The sequence below is a fragment of the Pristiophorus japonicus genome, chromosome 26, assembly GCF_044704955.1.
Source record: "Pristiophorus japonicus isolate sPriJap1 chromosome 26, sPriJap1.hap1, whole genome shotgun sequence".
Taxonomy (NCBI): Eukaryota; Metazoa; Chordata; class Chondrichthyes; family Pristiophoridae; genus Pristiophorus; species Pristiophorus japonicus.
The window spans coordinates 3,963,189-3,979,805 of record NC_092002.1 but is presented as its reverse complement, the minus strand read 5'-3'; the positions used below and the strand labels follow the sequence as shown (position 1 = coordinate 3,979,805).

Below are 16,617 nucleotides of genomic sequence, written 5' to 3'. Positions count from 1 at the left end.
TTCCCGGGGAAACAGCGATTTACTTGTATACCTTGCAACTTCGTATAGTGTATTTGTTGCTCACGATGGGGGGCTCCTCTATATCGGGGAGACCAAGCGTAGATTGGGTGACCGCTTTGCGGAACACCTCCGTTCAGTCCACAAGCGTGACCCCGGGCTTCCGGTGGCCTGTCACTTTAATCCCCTGCCCCACGCCCACTCTGACCTCTGCGTCCTCTGCCTCCTACGCACGGTTCCCGCTGTCCAGGGGGTAAACCAACCTAATCACAGGGTTCCAGGAGACACATTGCGCTGATGTAAGAGCGGGTGAGATGGAAGTCACAGAACGGAGGAGGTGGAAATTATACTTTGTGTCACGAGAACAAAGTCCAGATCGGAAAACAGCAATTGAGGCCTACTTTTCACATACCCGTTTATTATAACCCACAAACGTGCAATTCTGACTGAGAACATTCTTGAGAAGCTTCTGAAAATTACAAATTGTCCCCAAATCTGCGCCCTCGAGCTCAGCAATCGTATTGCTGCCCTTTCATACGCCACTCTCATTTTTTAGACATCTGTTGTCCCATTTTGACTTCACAATCCTCGTCTACGAGTCACCCCACAGCCCTGTTGCTTCTGAGCGTTGGAAGTTCCTCCAGCTCCATAACCCTGCCCCTGCCCTCAACTCCCACTGTTCCACCTCTGGCCCAGGGTCCAGGCTCTGCTCTGATCTCATCTCATTGGTGGAGCCGTTGGGCCTCTTGCAACTCTGTCCCCAAACCCCCCGCACTCGGCCGTGCCATCACTGCCCTCCGTCACGAACTCTTCCTCCCGCCCACTCCCCCCGCAGACCACCGTCACTCGCTCCGCTCCTGTTCCTGCGGCACTCGGACACACCTGGGAGTATTTTTCTGTCGAGGACGTGTGAGAGAAACGTAAACTGGTGCCCCTAGCAGCATTTAGAAACATAGAAACATAGAGTAGGCCATTCGGCCCTTCGAGCCTGCACCGCCATTCAATGAGTTCATGGCTGAAAATGCAACTTCAATACCCCATTCCTGCTTTCTCGCCATACCCCTTGATTCCCCTAGTAGTAAGGACTTCATCTAACTCCTTTTTGAATATATTTAGTGAATTGGCCTCAACAACTTTCTGTGGTAGAGAATTCCACAGGTTCACCACTCTCTGGGTGAAGAAGTTTCTCCTCATCTCGGTCCTAAATGGCTTACCCCTTATCCTTAGAGTGTGTCCTCTGGTTCTGGACTTCCCCAACATTGGGAACATTCTTTCTGCATCTAACCTGTCCAAACCCGACAGAATTTTAAACGTTTCCATGAGATCCCCTCTCATTCTTCTGAACTCCAGGGAATACAAGCCCAGTTGATCCAGTCTTTCTTGATAGGTCAGTCCCGCCATCCCGGGAATCAGCCTGGTGAACCTTCGCTGCACTCCCTCAATAGCAAGAATGTCCTTCCTCAGGTTAGGATTGAAAGCATTTGGTGACGAACTGATGCTCACAAATGCTGGTGTTGGTGCACAAGTGTAAAAGGCCAATTGACGTTCAATACAGAGCCTCCCAGAGTTCAATGGGGTCAAAATTTCCCCTTTCTGCAGAGCCCCATTAGCACCTCAGGGTGGGGGGGGGAACACTTTCACCCGGGGGGAGGGGGGGGGGAGCTGGGTGGCTCTTTTTCAGCCGGCACGGACATGATGGGCTGAATGGCCTCCTTCTGTGCCGTAAATGTCGATGATTCTATCGGCTAAAAATTGATTTTTTGGGGGGAGGGGGGGGCGATCCCGTTTGGGGGCAGTAACACGCGACTTCGCGCCGGTCTCATCTCCCGCGGGAAATTGGGGTTACCCCCCCCCTCCCCCCCTCCGAAAGGTAGTGGAGCGCAAAATAAAGTCCCCGGAGAGGGGGGAGGGGGGTCTCTGTCACGGTGTAGGAGGGGCCCGGACCCTGAATTAACGGGTCAAGGCCCCAAGCTGCAAACTCCGCAGTGTAAGAAGGGTTGCAACCTGCATCGCGCGGGGGGCGCGGGGGGCCGAGCGGAGCGATGGCGGCAACGACCCCCGCGCCCAAAAGCAACCGTCGGCGATTTCTGTTTCCAAAGGGCGGCAGCTCCCCGTGAATGTCCGCCCCGCGATCGGCCGCCCGGGTCCGCGGCCCACCCCCCGAATCTGTCGCTGTCGCGGCCCGCCAGTACGTCAGGGGGAGAAACCCAAGTTAGTGTTGGGGGGGGGGGGGGGGGGGGGGGGGGGAGAGCTAGCGGGACGATGGGGTCAGCATCGCCGCCGCTAATCTCCCGACTAACGTAATGGCCGTCGTTCGCGGCGCCGCGGCCTGGCATGAAGCCCCCGAGGCGCAAACAACCCGACTTTCTCCCCGTGACTCTAAAGGCCGGAGCAGGCTACTTAATATTTTGGCACAACTGAGGTAAAGATGCAGCGAGACAGGTTGAAATGGCAGTGAGCAACGTTCCCGCTAAATTGCGCGCGGCCCGCGGTAATCCGCGAGGTCCCGCGCAGGTCGCTGACCGACGGTTACGTTGTACGCGCCGCGCACGCGCAGAAATTTAAAGGCACCGCGCGTTAAAAGGGACAGGCCACGCTTGGACCCCCACTCCCCTCCCCCTCCCCCTCCCCGCACGCGGTCAGCGGGGGCCCGACAGCCAATGACCCACCTGTTGAACTGGTAGATGTCCTCAATGTTGCAGAACAAGGTGTTGACTTCATCGGGTTTGAGAGGCAGTTCTCCGCAGTCGATTATGCAGCCCAGATAATCCTACAGAGGCAACAATGGTGGGTGAGTGAAGCCATTTACGGTGAGACGAAACCAACAGACCAAATACTGCATTCGATGGCACGATTCGCAGAGTAAGCGGCCAGTTACTAATTGGGTGCACCGGCCCGTGTCGTGGGACAAATAATGAATTCATCTGTTTTTGTGATGTTGGTTGAGGAATAAATTATTGGCCCCAGAAGACTGGGGAGAACTCCCCTGCTCTTCTTCGAAATAGTGCCGTGGGATCTTTTACATCCACCTGAGAGAGCAGACGGGGCCTCGGTTTAATGTCTCATCTGAAAGACGGCACCTCTGACAGTGCAGCATTCCCTCAGTATTGCCCCTCCGACAGTGTGACGCTCCCTCAGTGCTGCCCCTCCGACAGTGCGGGGCTCCCTCAGCGCTGCCCCTCCGACAGTGCGGGGCTCCCTCAGCACTGCCCCTCCGACAGTGCGGGGCTCCTTCAGCACTGCCCCTCCGACAGTGCGGGGCTCCCTCAGCACTGCCCCTCCGACAGTGCGGGGCTCCCTCAGCACTGCCCCTCCGACAGTGCGGGGCTCCCTCAGCACTGCCCCTCCGACAGTGCGGGGCTCCCTCAGCACTGCCCCTCCGACAGTGCGGGGCTCCCTCAGCACTGCCCCTCCGACAGTGCGGGGCTCCCTCAGCACTGCCCCTCCGACAGTGCGGGGCTCCCTCAGCACTGCCCCTCCGACAGTGCGGGGCTCCCTCAGCACTGCCCCTCCGACAGTGCGGGGCTCCCTCAGCACTGCCCCTCCGACAGTGCGGGGCTCCCTCAGCACTGCCCCTCCGACAGTGCGGGGCTCCCTCAGCACTGCCCCTCCGACAGTGCGGGGCTCCCTCAGCACTGCCCCTCCGACAGTGCGGGGCTCCCTCAGCACTGCCCCTCCGACAGTGCGGGGCTCCCTCAGCACTGCCCCTCCGACAGTGCGGGGCTCCCTCAGCACTGCCCCTCCGACAGTGCGGGGCTCCCTCAGCACTGCCCCTCCGACAGTGCGGGGCTCCCTCAGCACTGCCCCTCCGACAGTGCGGGGCTCCCTCAGCACTGCACGGGGAGTGTCAGCCTTTGGTGCTCAGGTTCCTGGAGTGGGACTTGAACCCACAACCTCTGACTCACAGACGACAGTGCTGCCCACTGAGAGCACAAATTAAGAAAGTTAAACCCATAACACACCTCACCGAAACACCAAAACAGCTCACGTGCCATGGACTGAACGGTTACGTGGGTAAACATGGAAATCAGTTGGTTATACCATAAGAACATAAAAATCATAGCAGGAGTCGGCCATTCGGCCCCTCGAGCCTGCTCCGCCATTCAATATCATGGCTGATCTTTGACCTCAACTCCACTACCCCCTTTTGAATCAGAGAAATTTACGGCACAGGAGACCGCCATTCGGCCCATCATGTCCGCGCCGGCTGACAAAGAGCTACCCAGCCTAATCCCACTTTCCAGCTCTCGGTCCGTAGCCCTGTAGGTTACGGCACTTTAAGTACACATCCAAGTATCATATCCCTTGATTCCCCTCAAGTCCAAAAATCTATCGATCTCAGCCTTAAATATACTCAACGACTGAGTCTCCCCAGCCCTCTGGGGCAGAGAATTCCAAAGATTCACCACCCTCTGAGTGAAGAAATTTCTCCTCATCTCAGTCCTAAATGGCCGACCCCTTATCCTGAGACTGTGACCCCTGGTTCTAGACTCCCCAGCCCGGGGGAAACATCCTCCCTGCATCTACCCTGTCAATCCCCCTCAGAATCGAACATATAGGGGCCGCCCATTTAAGACCGAGATGAGGAGGAATTTCTTCTCTCAGAGGGTCGTGAATCTGTGGAATTCTCTGCCCCAGAGAGCTGTGGAGGCTGGGTCATTGAATATATTTAAGGTGGAGATAGACAGATTTTTGAGCGATAAGGGAGTGAAGGGTTATGGGGAACGGGCGGGGAAGTGGAGCTGAGTCCATGATCGGATCAGCCATGATCTTATTAAATGGCGGAGCAGGCTCGAGGGGCCGAATGGCCGACTCCTGCTCCTATTTCTTATGTTCTGATGTAAATGCAAGTCTTTCTTTCTTTTGTTGCTTCTTTCCTTGCAAGAACAGAGCACCTTCTCGAGGGCAATTAGGGATGGGCAATAAATGCCGGCCTTGCCAGCGACGCTCACATGCCAGGAACACATTGTTAAAAAGGCAACACGAAGCTGGCATGAGACGCGGAGCCCTGCACGTGACCATCACTTGCCCATCGATCGGGAGTACATGCAGCGAGGGACACAGCCAGGGGGGGGGGGGGCGAGAAGATCGGTCGCACCCCCCTGCTCAGCCGCCGTGTAAAACCACCTCTCGCCCCGGGGTTGCATTCGAGCTGGGTGAAAAGGGGCAGCACTCTGTCCCTTCGCGGCACCGAGCAAACCATCCCAGCAGCGATGCTAGAAAACTTTGCAGTATTCGCAACGCGCTGCATAGATTAAATATCTCGCATGTTTTAGGAAGCAAAATGAAACATTCAGTGGAATGTAAACCATCTGGCCACAAGTAACATCTGCTCCATTGTTGTGTGTGGATGGAGAACACGACAAAGTATTAACACTATCAGTGCTGGTGTCCAGGCGGACTGGCTCAGTCCACAAAGCCCACCGGGTCCCGACACCCCAAACTGTGGCTTTGTGTCCTGACCAACCCAACAATGCTGAGCCTCATTTCCACGTTATTTATCCGTTCCTGGGATGTGGGCGTCGCTGGCAGGGCCGGCATTTATTGCCCATCCCCAATTGCCCCGTGAGAAGGTGGTGGTGAGCCGCCTTCTTGAACCGTTGCAGTCCGTGTGGTGAAGGAGCTCCCACAGTGCTGACTTTGTGGCACCGGTTTGGTACAACCGAGTGTCTCGCTGGGCCATTTCATCGGCAGTTAATGGTCAACCACGTTGCTGTGGGTCTGGAGTTACCTATAGGCCAGACCGGGTAAGGGCGAAGGGGCGGTGTGATGTATGCACCGGTGAGCATGTTCACAGGTTTGTAGAGCTGTTGTTCCTGGGCACGGCCAAGGTGGCCATCAGCCGGTCCAGGCAGCGGGCGGTCGAGGGGGTCGTTCAGCCCGACTGCCTGCCTCTCTTCCGCGGTTACATCCGAGCCAGGGTGTCCCTGGAGATGGAGCACGCGGTGTCCACCGGTACGCTCGCGGCCTTCCGCGAGAGGCGGGCGCCGGAGGGACTGGAGTGCATCATCACCCCCGGCAACCAAATTTTAATTTGATTTAAGTTTACAGTAAAAAGTTAATTTGTCGGTTTTAGTGCCCCTTTAATAAGGGGGCACTTGATATCATTTCATCTGAAATAGTTGTAGAGCTGTTGAGTTGGGAGTGGCTTAGCCAGTCACATGATGTTCACAAGACTCAATAAAACCCCAGCCAGTTGAGTTCGGGGGATCCACGATGGGGCAGGTGGTTGTGATTCTGGTGGATAAACTGGTAATGTGTCGTGTGATTGTTAAACCTTTGTTAATAAACCAACTAGTTCTTAATAGCAATGTGTTGCTATGAATTCTTAAGCAAAGAACCCATGAAGCAAATACATTACAGACGGCAGATTTCCTTCCCGAAAGGACATCGGTGAACCAGATGGGTTTTTACGACAATCCAATAGTTTTACGGTCACCATTACTGATGCTGGCTTTTCAATTCCAGATTTATTTAATTAACTGAATTTAAATTCCCCAGCTGCCGTAGGGGGATTTGAACTGCCGTCTCCGAATAATTAGTCCAGGCCTCTGGATTACTGGTCCAGTAACACTGCCACCATCCCCTCCTCTCTTCTGTTCAGCCCTACGAAAGCTGAGAAAGGAGCATGACGGGATATCTCAGTGGGGCTGTGGCATCGCAGATACTGAGCCCCACAGAACAATTGGTTTCCCACCGAGCCAACGTCAACGGGGACAGCCCGTGGGACGCTCGATGACTCCCCCCCCGAAGCTAGGGAGGGGGGGAAAAAAACCAGCCAGGGGTTCTTGCCCAACCATCCCACCCCCGACTGTCACCCTGTGATATCTGCTGGAGTGTCTGGATGTGGACAACGGCCAGGGACAGAATTGGTCTCGGGTGTGAGGTTCACGCCCTTTGGGCAAGTAGTCCAACGCTCACTGGGGCAGCATGGCCCCGTGAGCACGCCACGAAGGTCTGTTGGCAGTCCGGACCGTTACCCGGGGCTGAAATTGCCCCGCCCACCCCCCCCCAGCCCCCGTCTTTAAGGTCCATTGCCGCCATTTTATTTTAATTGTCGGGCCGACAATGGAGGCTACGGGTTCAGCCGGGCCGCCAACAGGCAGCCTGACGCCCACCCACTCTTGGGTACTGGGCCGCTGGCCCGGCCGAGACCCTCCCTGGGAGCCCAGTGGGTGTCACTAACGTGGCTGCAGAGATCGCAGCGGCCCCCACTCCCCCACTCCCCCCCCCCACCTTTAACTGAGGGGGGGGGAAGGGACATTGCTACGTGTCAGTGCGGCGTGACACATCCGTGTAGCGCTGAGCGCGATGCTGATGACACCGCCCGCCCTCCGACCCGCTCCCGCCCCAAACACCGGCCGGACAAATGACAAAGACGTAAAGAGACCAATTTCCTGCTATTCTCCGCCCGACTTGGATTGAGGATTAATCAGTTAATTCAAATTATCCGCCTCGTTTGGGGCGGAGGGCAAATTCAGCTCCAATTGTCTTGCGATGAGGAGGTGAGATTACTAAAGGAAAGAGTCACCATGCTTATCATCATTGGCATAGTTAACTAGTTAATCTACGCAAATCACTAAACGTAGCGGCCCAGGTTAATAAGGCCAGTTAAAAAAAGGCAAAACCCAGAACTGGGGTTCAGTTCTGGAGGGATAGAATTGAAAAGCAGAGAAGCTGTGTTAAACCTGTGTTGAACCTGGGTTAGACCGCACTTGGGGTGCGCTGCACAGTTCTGGTCTCCGTATCACAACAATGGATATAGAGGCATTGGAGAGGGTTCGAAAAATATTCACAAGGAAGATACCAGAACAGAGAGGTTATACCCACCAGAAAAGCTGGAACAGGCCGGGGCTCGTTTCCCTAGGGAAGAGAAGGCCAAGGGGCAACCCGATCGAGGTCTTCAAAATAATGAAGGGGTTCGATAGTGTAGGCGTAGAGAAGATGTTTCCACTTGTGGGGGAGACCAGAACTAGGGGCCATCAATATACGATAGTCACTGATGTAATGTATTTGCTTCATGGATTCTTTGCTTAAGAATCCATAGCAACACATTGCTATTAAGAACTAGTTAGTTTATTAGCAAAAGGTTTAACAATCACACGCCACATTACCGGTTCATCCACCAGGCTCACAACCACCTGCCCCATCGTGGATCCCCCGAACCCAACTGGCCGGGGTTTTATTAAGTCTTGTGAACATCACGTTTTGGGCTAAGCCCCTCCCAACTCAACAGCTCCACAAATCTGTGAGCATACTTACAGGTGTGTACATTACATCGAATAAATCCAATGGGGAATTCGGGAGAAACTCCTTTACCCAGAGAGCGGTGAGAATGTGGAACTCGCTGCCACAGGGAGGGGTTGAGGCGAATAGTATCGATGCATTTAAGGGGAGGCGGGATAAACACATGAGGGAGAAAGGACTAGAGGGATATGGTGATGGGGGGAGATGGAGAGGGGTGGGAGGGGGCTGGTGTGGAGCATAAACCCCGGCACGGAGCGATGGGCCGAATGGGCTGTTTCTGTGCTGTAAATTCTATTTATGTAATAGAACAAAGAAATGTTAGCCTCATTCCTGCTCCCTCTCCCTCACATACTCAATCCACACCTGGAGTACTGCGTACAGTGTTGGTCTCCGTATTTAAGAAAGGATATACTTGCTTTGGAGGCAGTTCAGAGAAGGTTCACTCGGTTGATTCCGGGGATGAGGGGGTTGACTTATGAGGAAAGGTTGAGGAGGTTGAGCCTCTACTCATTGGAATTCAGAAGAATGAGAGGTGATCTTATGGAAATGTATAAGATTATGAGGGGGCTCGACAAGGTGGATGCAGAGAGGATATTTCCACTGATGGGGGAAGACTAGAACTAGGGGGCATGATCTTAGAATAAGGGGCCGCCCATTTAAAACAGAGATGAGGAGAAATTTCTTCTCTCTGAGGGTTGTAAATCTGTGTAATTCGCTGCCTCAGAGAGCTGTGGAAGCCGGGGCATTGAATAAATTTAAGGTGGAGATAGACATATTTGTGAGCGGTAAGGGAGTCGAGGGTTATGGGGAGCGGGCAGGGAAGTGGAGCTGAGTCTATGATCAGATCAGCCGTGATCGTATTGAATGGCGGAGCAGGCTCGAGGGGCCGAATGGCCGACTCCTGCTCCTATTTCTTATGCTCTTATGTTCAATGGACGGCCCGATAGTCCGACACAAGGCTCCTCCAATCGAATCTGGCGATGTGGAACGACAAGTGAGCCTGAGATTCAATCTGGTGACCTTCAAAGCAATCAGCGTAGACTAAAGAGGATCGTCTGTGTGTTGGTCTCTCTCCCACTTCTCTGTTTATTGTACAACTTTGTAACAACCACACGACCTGCCTTGGGAAGCTGCGATTCTCAGGCCTCTCGTGAGAAGATTGTGTTGTTTTTGCCGGTTGGGAGGGATTCTCCCACATTCAGAGTCAATCTGTGCGCTGGCTCTCTCTCTCCAGCTCCGTCCACACAGTCAAGGCTCCCGAGGAGAGAGGCCAAAGCAGCTAAAACAAGGCCCCCGCCGTCTCAATAGGATCACCTCTGGGTCACAAGGTCGCACGCTGGTTCCCGGGGTAACCAGGCGAGGATCGGGGCCGTTTCCTGCCAAGATGTGACTCAAACCCACCATTGAATACTCCTCGTGATCGTTTTAAAACCATGTAAACACGCTCGACTGATTGATGTCCATTTTGGTGGGTTTAAATCCAGGTCACCAACTGTAACCCATTGCAATTCACTTTCCTGTATTAAGAAAGACTTGCATTTATATAGTGCCTTTCACGACCACCGGACGTCTCAAAGCGCTTTACAGCCAATGAAGTACTTTTTGGCCTGTAGTCACTGTTGTAATGTGGGAAACGCAGCTCATTTGCGCACAGCAAGCTCCCACACACAGCAATGTGATAATGACCAGATCATCTGTTTTAGTGATGTTGGTTGAGGGATAATTACTTGGGTCTCAGCCGAAAGAAGGCACATACGACAGTGCAGTGCTCCCTCAGTACTGCCCCTCTGACAGAGCGGTGCTCCCTCAGTACTGCCCCTCCGACAGTGCAGTGCTCCCTCAGTACTGCCCCTCCGACAGTGCAGTGCTCCCTCAGTACTGCCCCTCCGACAGAGCGGTGCTCCCTCAGTACTGCCCCTCCGACAGTGCGGCGCTCCCTCAGCACTGCCCCTCCGACAGTGCAGTGCTCCCTCAGTACTGCCCCTCCGACAGAGCGGCGCTCCCTCAGTACTGCCCCTCCGACAGTGCGGCGCTCCCTCAGTACTGCCCCTCCGACAGTGCGGCGCTCCCTCAGTATTGCCCCTCCGACAGTGCGGCGCTCCCTCAGTACTGCCCCTCCGACAGTGCTGCGCTCCCTCAGTACTGCCCCTCCGACAGTGTGGCGCTCCCTCAGTACTGCCCCTCCGACAGTGCGGCGCTCCCTCAGCAATGCCCCTCCGACAGTGCGGCGCTCCCTCAGTGCTGCCCCTCCGACAGTGCGGCGCTCCCTCAGTACTGCCCCTCTGACAGTGCGGCGCTCCCTCAGCTCTGCACTGGGAGTGTCAGCCTAGATTTTTGTGCTCACGTCTCTGGCGGGATGTTTAACAACATCTCACAGCAACACCAACCGCAGCTGGTGTAGAATTGTGGTTCTGTCCATACTTACGGAGCACGTATTGACAATCCGTACTAAAGCCATTCCGAGGTGGGGTTATTTTACCCCCGACACTGTGACTCCTTGAACCGACTGTCAAACGCCTGAATACTCGGCAGGAGAATGGATTACAGAGCTCCAAATCCACTCATTTCCTGCAACTAAAGCCAGCAATGTCCTGGGGTAACGTCCCACTGATTTCCTCGAGCAGGGCTTAAGTGCAGTGAGCCACAGACCAGTGCGGCAATTAATAAATGCTCCGCGGAGGAAGTCTGTGCACTGGCTCCCGACTAGCGAGGGAGTAATTAATGTCGGCTTAATTGCCGAGGTGGTGTTAGATCACAGAAGGCTATTACAGGGTTCTGCTGCTACACGAGTTATAATTAACGCAGAGCACGGGACCTTTAGACAGAGTGGGGAGGAGGGCTGGGTGTGGGGGGGGGGGGGCGAGCAGTGACATTTTTCCAACTTCTACCCTCGTCGCTTTTCGAACATAAGAAATAGGAGCAGGAGTCGGCCATTCGGCCCCTCGAGCCTGCCCCGCCATTCATTAAGATCACGGCCGATCTGATCATGGACTCAGCTCCACTTCCCCGCCCGCTCCCCATAACCCTTGACTTCCTTATCGTTCAAAAAATCAGTCTCTCTCCGCCTTTAAATATACTCAAGGACCCAGCCTCCACAGCTCTCCGGGGCAGAGAATTCCACAGATTCATGGCCCTAGTCCAATTGACGTCTGAATTGAGCGGTGGTCTCGCCTTGCCCTTACCCCCGCAGTCAGAGCGAGCAGAGTGTGTAAATCACACCTTTCCAGTCAGTGTCACACTGGGAGAGGTGAAGTGTCGGGGGCAACCTGACAGCGGCGCATATTTTATGTATTTAATGTTTCACATCCAGCCGGCTCAACTTTCTACATCAATCCACTGATAATATTATTGAATCCAAACCCAACTCCCCAACATTCCCATTCCACGAGAGTTAGAATCATTCAACGATGCAGCACAGGAGGTCCTTCGGCCCATCGTGCCTGGGCTGGCCCCATCGAAGAGTAATCCAATTAGTCCCACTCCTACCCCACCTTTCCCTCCCCCACCCTCCCCGCGCTCTTTCCCCAGTGTGTCAGTCGTGGCTCAGTGGGCAGCACTCTCGCCTCCGAGTCAGAAGGTTGTGGGTTCAAGTCCCACCCAAATGATTTGAGCACAATATCCAGGCTGACACTACCAGTGCAGTGCTGAGGGAGCGCCGCACTGTCGGAGGGGCAGTGCTGAGGGAGCTCCGCACTGTCGGAGGGGCAGTGCTGAGGGAACGCCGCACTGTCAGAGGGGCAGTGCTGAGGGAACGCCGCACTGTCGGAGAGGCAGTGCTGAGGGAACGCCGCACTGTCAGAGGGGCAGTGCTGAGGGAACGCCGCAGTGCTGAGGGAACGCCACACTGTCAGAGGGGCAGTGCTGAGGGAACGCCACACTGTCAGAGGGGCAGTGCTGAGGGAACGCCGCACTGTCGGAGGGGCGGTGCTGAGGGAGCGGCGCACTGTCGGAGGGGCAGTGCTGAGGGAACGCCGCACTGTCGGAGGGGCAGTACTGAGGGAGCGCCGCACTGTCGGAGGGGCAGTACTGAGGGAGCGCCGCACTGTCGGAGGGGCAGTACTGAGGGAGCGCCGCACTGTCGGAGGGGCAGTGCTGAGGGAGGGCCGCACTGTCGGAGGGGCAGTACTGTAGGGGGAGGGATTGTGAAAGTTTCACTCCCGGAACGACACTAGTGAACCAGTTGAGTTTTTAACGACAATCTAGCAGCTTTCAAGATAATCGCTTCTGACACCACCCCAAAATTACCAGACTGATCAGAGAATCAGAGAAAGTTACAGCACGGAAGGAGGCCATTCGGCCCATCGTGTCCACGCCAGCCGACAAAGAGCTACCCAGCCTAATCCCACTTTCCAGCTCTCGGTCCGTAGCCCTGTAGGTTACGGCACTTCAGGTGCACAATTAAGTACTGTTTAAATGTGGTGAGGGTTTCTGCCTCTATCACCCTTTCAGGCCGTGAGTTCCAGACCCCCACCACCCTCTGGGTGAAGACATTTCCCCTCAAATCCCCTCTAAACCTCCCCCCAATTACTTTAAATCTATGCCCCCTGGTTATTGACCCCTCTGCCAAGGGAAACAGGTCCTTCCGATCCACTCGATCTAATCCACTCATAATTTTATCTACCTCAATAATGTCTCCCCTCAGCCTCCTCCGTTCCAAAGAAAACAACCCCAGCCTATCCAATCTTTCCTCATCGCTAAAATTCTCCAGTCCTGGCAACATCCTCGTAAATCTCCTCTGTACCCTCTCCAGTGCAATCACATCCTTCCTGTGATGTGGTGACCAGAACTGCACGCAGTACTCCAGCTGTGGCCTAACCAGTGTTTTATACAGTTCAAGCATAACCTCCCTTAAATTCAAAACTTATTGAATTTGGTTTCACTCCTCGCCTTGGTTGGAGTGGAACTCCCAACATCCGGTCAAGTCGAGACTTCTCCCATTGTGTCAGCTTGGCTCAGTTGGTAGAACTTACCTCGGAGTCACGAGGTCAAGTGTCAAAGCACACTGCAACGCATCGTCGCGACTCGCACCTCAGTGCAGTACCGAGGAAGTGCAGCATTGTCACCAGTGCTGGCTTTTGGATGAGGCAGTCAGCCAAAACCTCTCAGGGAAGACACAAGGGATCCCACGGCACGATGTGAAGAATACTTCCCAGTAGGTCCCGGCCAACATTCATCCCGCAACCAACACCACCAAAAATAGATTATCCGGCCATTTATTTCATTGCTGTTTGTGGGAGCTTGCTGTGCGCAAATTGGCTGCAGCGTTCCCCACGACTAGAGTGACTACACTCCAAAAGTACTTCATTGGCTGTAAAGCGCTTTGAGACGTCGAGAGGATGTGAAAGGCGCTATAGAAATTCAAGTTCGATCTATCTCGGTCCGACATGTGGACATGGGTAAACACAGGACAACAGAGAAGTAGAATTGGCCGGCGGGACTGGTTTCCGATCGCTTGAGAGAGTCGGAGAGTGTAATGTATGCACCGGTGAGGATGCTCACAGGTTGGTGGAGCTGTTGAGTTGGGAGTGGCTTAGCCAGTCACGTGATGTTCACAAGCCTCAATAAAACCCCAGCCAGTTGGGTTCGGGGGATGAGGTATGCGGTTGTGAGCCTGGTGGATGAACTGGTAATGTGTCATGTGATTGTTGAACTTTTGTTAATAAACCAACTAGTTATTTTTCATGTTGCCATGAATTCTTAAGCAAAGAGCCCATGAGATACATGAGAGAGAGGAATTATCCAGAGTATTTTTAACCCCTTATTGGCCCTGCATTTTTTTGACTCTCCCAGTAGATTACACGGCAGTTTGAAGGTGGGCATGGCAAGGTCGAGATATGGTGCTCTGACCAGCAGGAGTGTGGGGTGGGTTGGAAGCAGCAACTGGTCTTTCCCTGCCCGTCAGTATGCCCGTGTGAAGGTCGGCACCGCAGGGAATGTACTGGTCGGAGTGATCTCCTCGATCGCCTGGATGGGTCATAAGAACATAAGCAATAGGAGCAGGAGTCGGCCATTCTGCCCCTCGAGCCTGCTCCGCCATTCAATAAGATCATGGCTGATCTGATCTTGGGCTCAGCTCCACTTCCCCACCCGCTCCCCATAACCCTTCACTCCCTTATCATTCGACAATCTGTCTATCTCCATCTTAAATATATTCAATGACCCAGCCTCCACAGCTCTCTGGGGCAGAGAATTCCACAGATTCACCACCCTCTGAGAGAAGAAATTCCTCCTCATCTCAGTTTTAAATGGGCGACCCTTTATTCTGAAACTATGCCCCTAGTTCTAGATTCCCCCACGAGGGGAAACATTCTCTCTGCATCCACCCTGTCCAGCCCCCTCAGAATCTTATACGTTTCAATAAGATCACCTCTCATTTTTCTAAACTCCAATGAGTACAGGCCCAACCTGCTCAACCTTTCTTCATTTCAGGAATCAACCGAGTGAACCTTCTCTGAACAGCCTCCAATGCAAGTATATCATTCCTTAAATACGGAGACCAAAACTGCACGCAGTACTCCAGGTGTGGCCTCACCAATACCCTGTACAGTTGTAGCAGGACTTCTCTGTTTTTATACTCCATCCCCCTTGCAATAAAGGCCAACATTCCATTTGCCTTCCTGATCACTTGCTGTATCTGCATACTAACTTTTTGTGTTTCATGTACAAGGGTCCCCAGGTCCCTCTGTACTGCAGCATTCTGTAATCTCGCTCCATTTAAATTATAATTAGCTTTTCTATTTTGCCTTCCAAAGTGGATAACCTCACATTTTCTCACAGCTACCAATTGTTTGCCCCCTCGGCCGATGGTGAATAATGTGGGAAAATGTGCGATTGTGTGGGACGGACTCGAAGGACCAGGTGGTCTTTACCTACACAGCGGGGAAGTCTTGCTCCAGTTACACAGGGTATTGGTGAGGCCACACCTGGAGTACTGCGTGCAGTTTTGGTTTCCGTATTTACGAAAGGATATACTTGCTTTGGAGGCAGTTCAGAGAAGGTTCACTCGGTTGATTCCGGGGATGAGGGGGGTTGACTTGTGAGGAAAGGTTGAGGAGGTTGGGCCTCTACTCATTGGAATTCAGAAGAATGAGAGGTGACCTTATCGAAACGTATAAGATTATGAGGGGGCTCGACAAGGTGGATGCAGAGAGGATGTTTCCACTGATGGGGGAGACTAGAACTAGGGGGTATGGTCTCAGAATAAGGGGCCGCCCATTTAAAACTGAGATGAGGAGAAATTTCTCTGAGGGTTGTGAATCTGTGGAATTCGCTGCCCCAGAGAGCTGTGGAAGCCGGGACATTGAATAAATTTAAGACAGAAATAGACAGTTTCTTAGGGGATAAGGGGATAAGGGGGCGGGCAGGGAAGTGGAGCTGAGTCCATGATCGGATCAGCCATGATCTTATTAAATGGCGGAGCAGGCTCGAGGGGCCGAATGGCCGACTCCTGCTCCTATTTCCTATGCTCTTATATCAGTCATTGCCCGTATGTCCGTGTGACATGCACTGCGAAGGACTGCCTTACCTCCACGATGCTCTTCAAATCCCTGACGTACGCCCACTCGGTCTCGACGATCTCCCTCACCACCCTGTCCACGTGCGAGAGCTTGGCACCCGCTTCCTGGGGCTTGGAGGCCACGGGAGACCAGGCGGCACTGTGGCACTTGGCCCCCGACGTTTGTTCCGGCACGCGGCCATCGGCGTCGGCGCCAGGGTTCTCGGCCGCCCCGTCAACGAGGTCGGGCGGTGCCTCCGCAGGGCCGACGGGCGTCAGGTCCAGGCTGATGTCGCTGCCGTGCTGCTGGGGGTAATGCAGGCCCGAGGCGGCAGCCGGGACCAGGGCCCCGCTACTCCCGAACGAGCTGTGACTGTCCTGCAGCGAGGCAGAGGAGGTGGAGGAACTGAGGCTGACGGGCCGATCGCTGTCCGAGCACACGGTGTTCACCGAGGTGCAGCTGCCCGAGATGGGTTCGGCCGACATCCTGTCAACGGCCGCCGACATCAGGCTGAGGGACGAGGCAGAGCAAGGTCTGGAGGGAACTGCGAAACAGGAAGGGGACAGAATTAACATAGAAACATAGAAAATAGGAGCAGTAAGTGGGCCATTCGGCCCCTCGAGCCTGCACCGCCATTCGATATGATCATGGCTGATCCTCTATCTCAACATCATATTCCCGCTTTTTCCCCATATCCCTCGATGCCTTTTGTGTCTAGAAATCTATCTATCTTCCTCTTAAATATATTCAGTGACTTGGCCTCCACAGCCTTCTGTGGTAGAGAATTCCACAGGTTCACCACCCTCTGAGTGAAAACATTTCTCCTCATCTCGGTCCGAAATTTCCTACCCCGTATCCTGAGACTGTGTGACCCCTT

At 54.1% G+C, this 16,617-nt stretch overlaps 1 protein-coding gene across 1 annotated transcript in view; it reads right to left on the bottom strand.

The window, feature by feature from the left end:
• Positions 1-16,617, bottom strand: part of plekhg2 (pleckstrin homology domain containing, family G (with RhoGef domain) member 2) — a 127,767-nt gene that overhangs the window by 60,420 nt on the left and 50,730 nt on the right. The window contains exons 3-4 of the mRNA XM_070867524.1: positions 15,770-16,284; positions 2,667-2,767 (exon numbers count right to left, since the gene is read on the bottom strand). Of these exons, the coding sequence (XP_070723625.1) occupies positions 2,667-2,767; positions 15,770-16,284 (616 nt within the window). The remainder of the gene's footprint in view (positions 1-2,666; positions 2,768-15,769; positions 16,285-16,617) is intronic.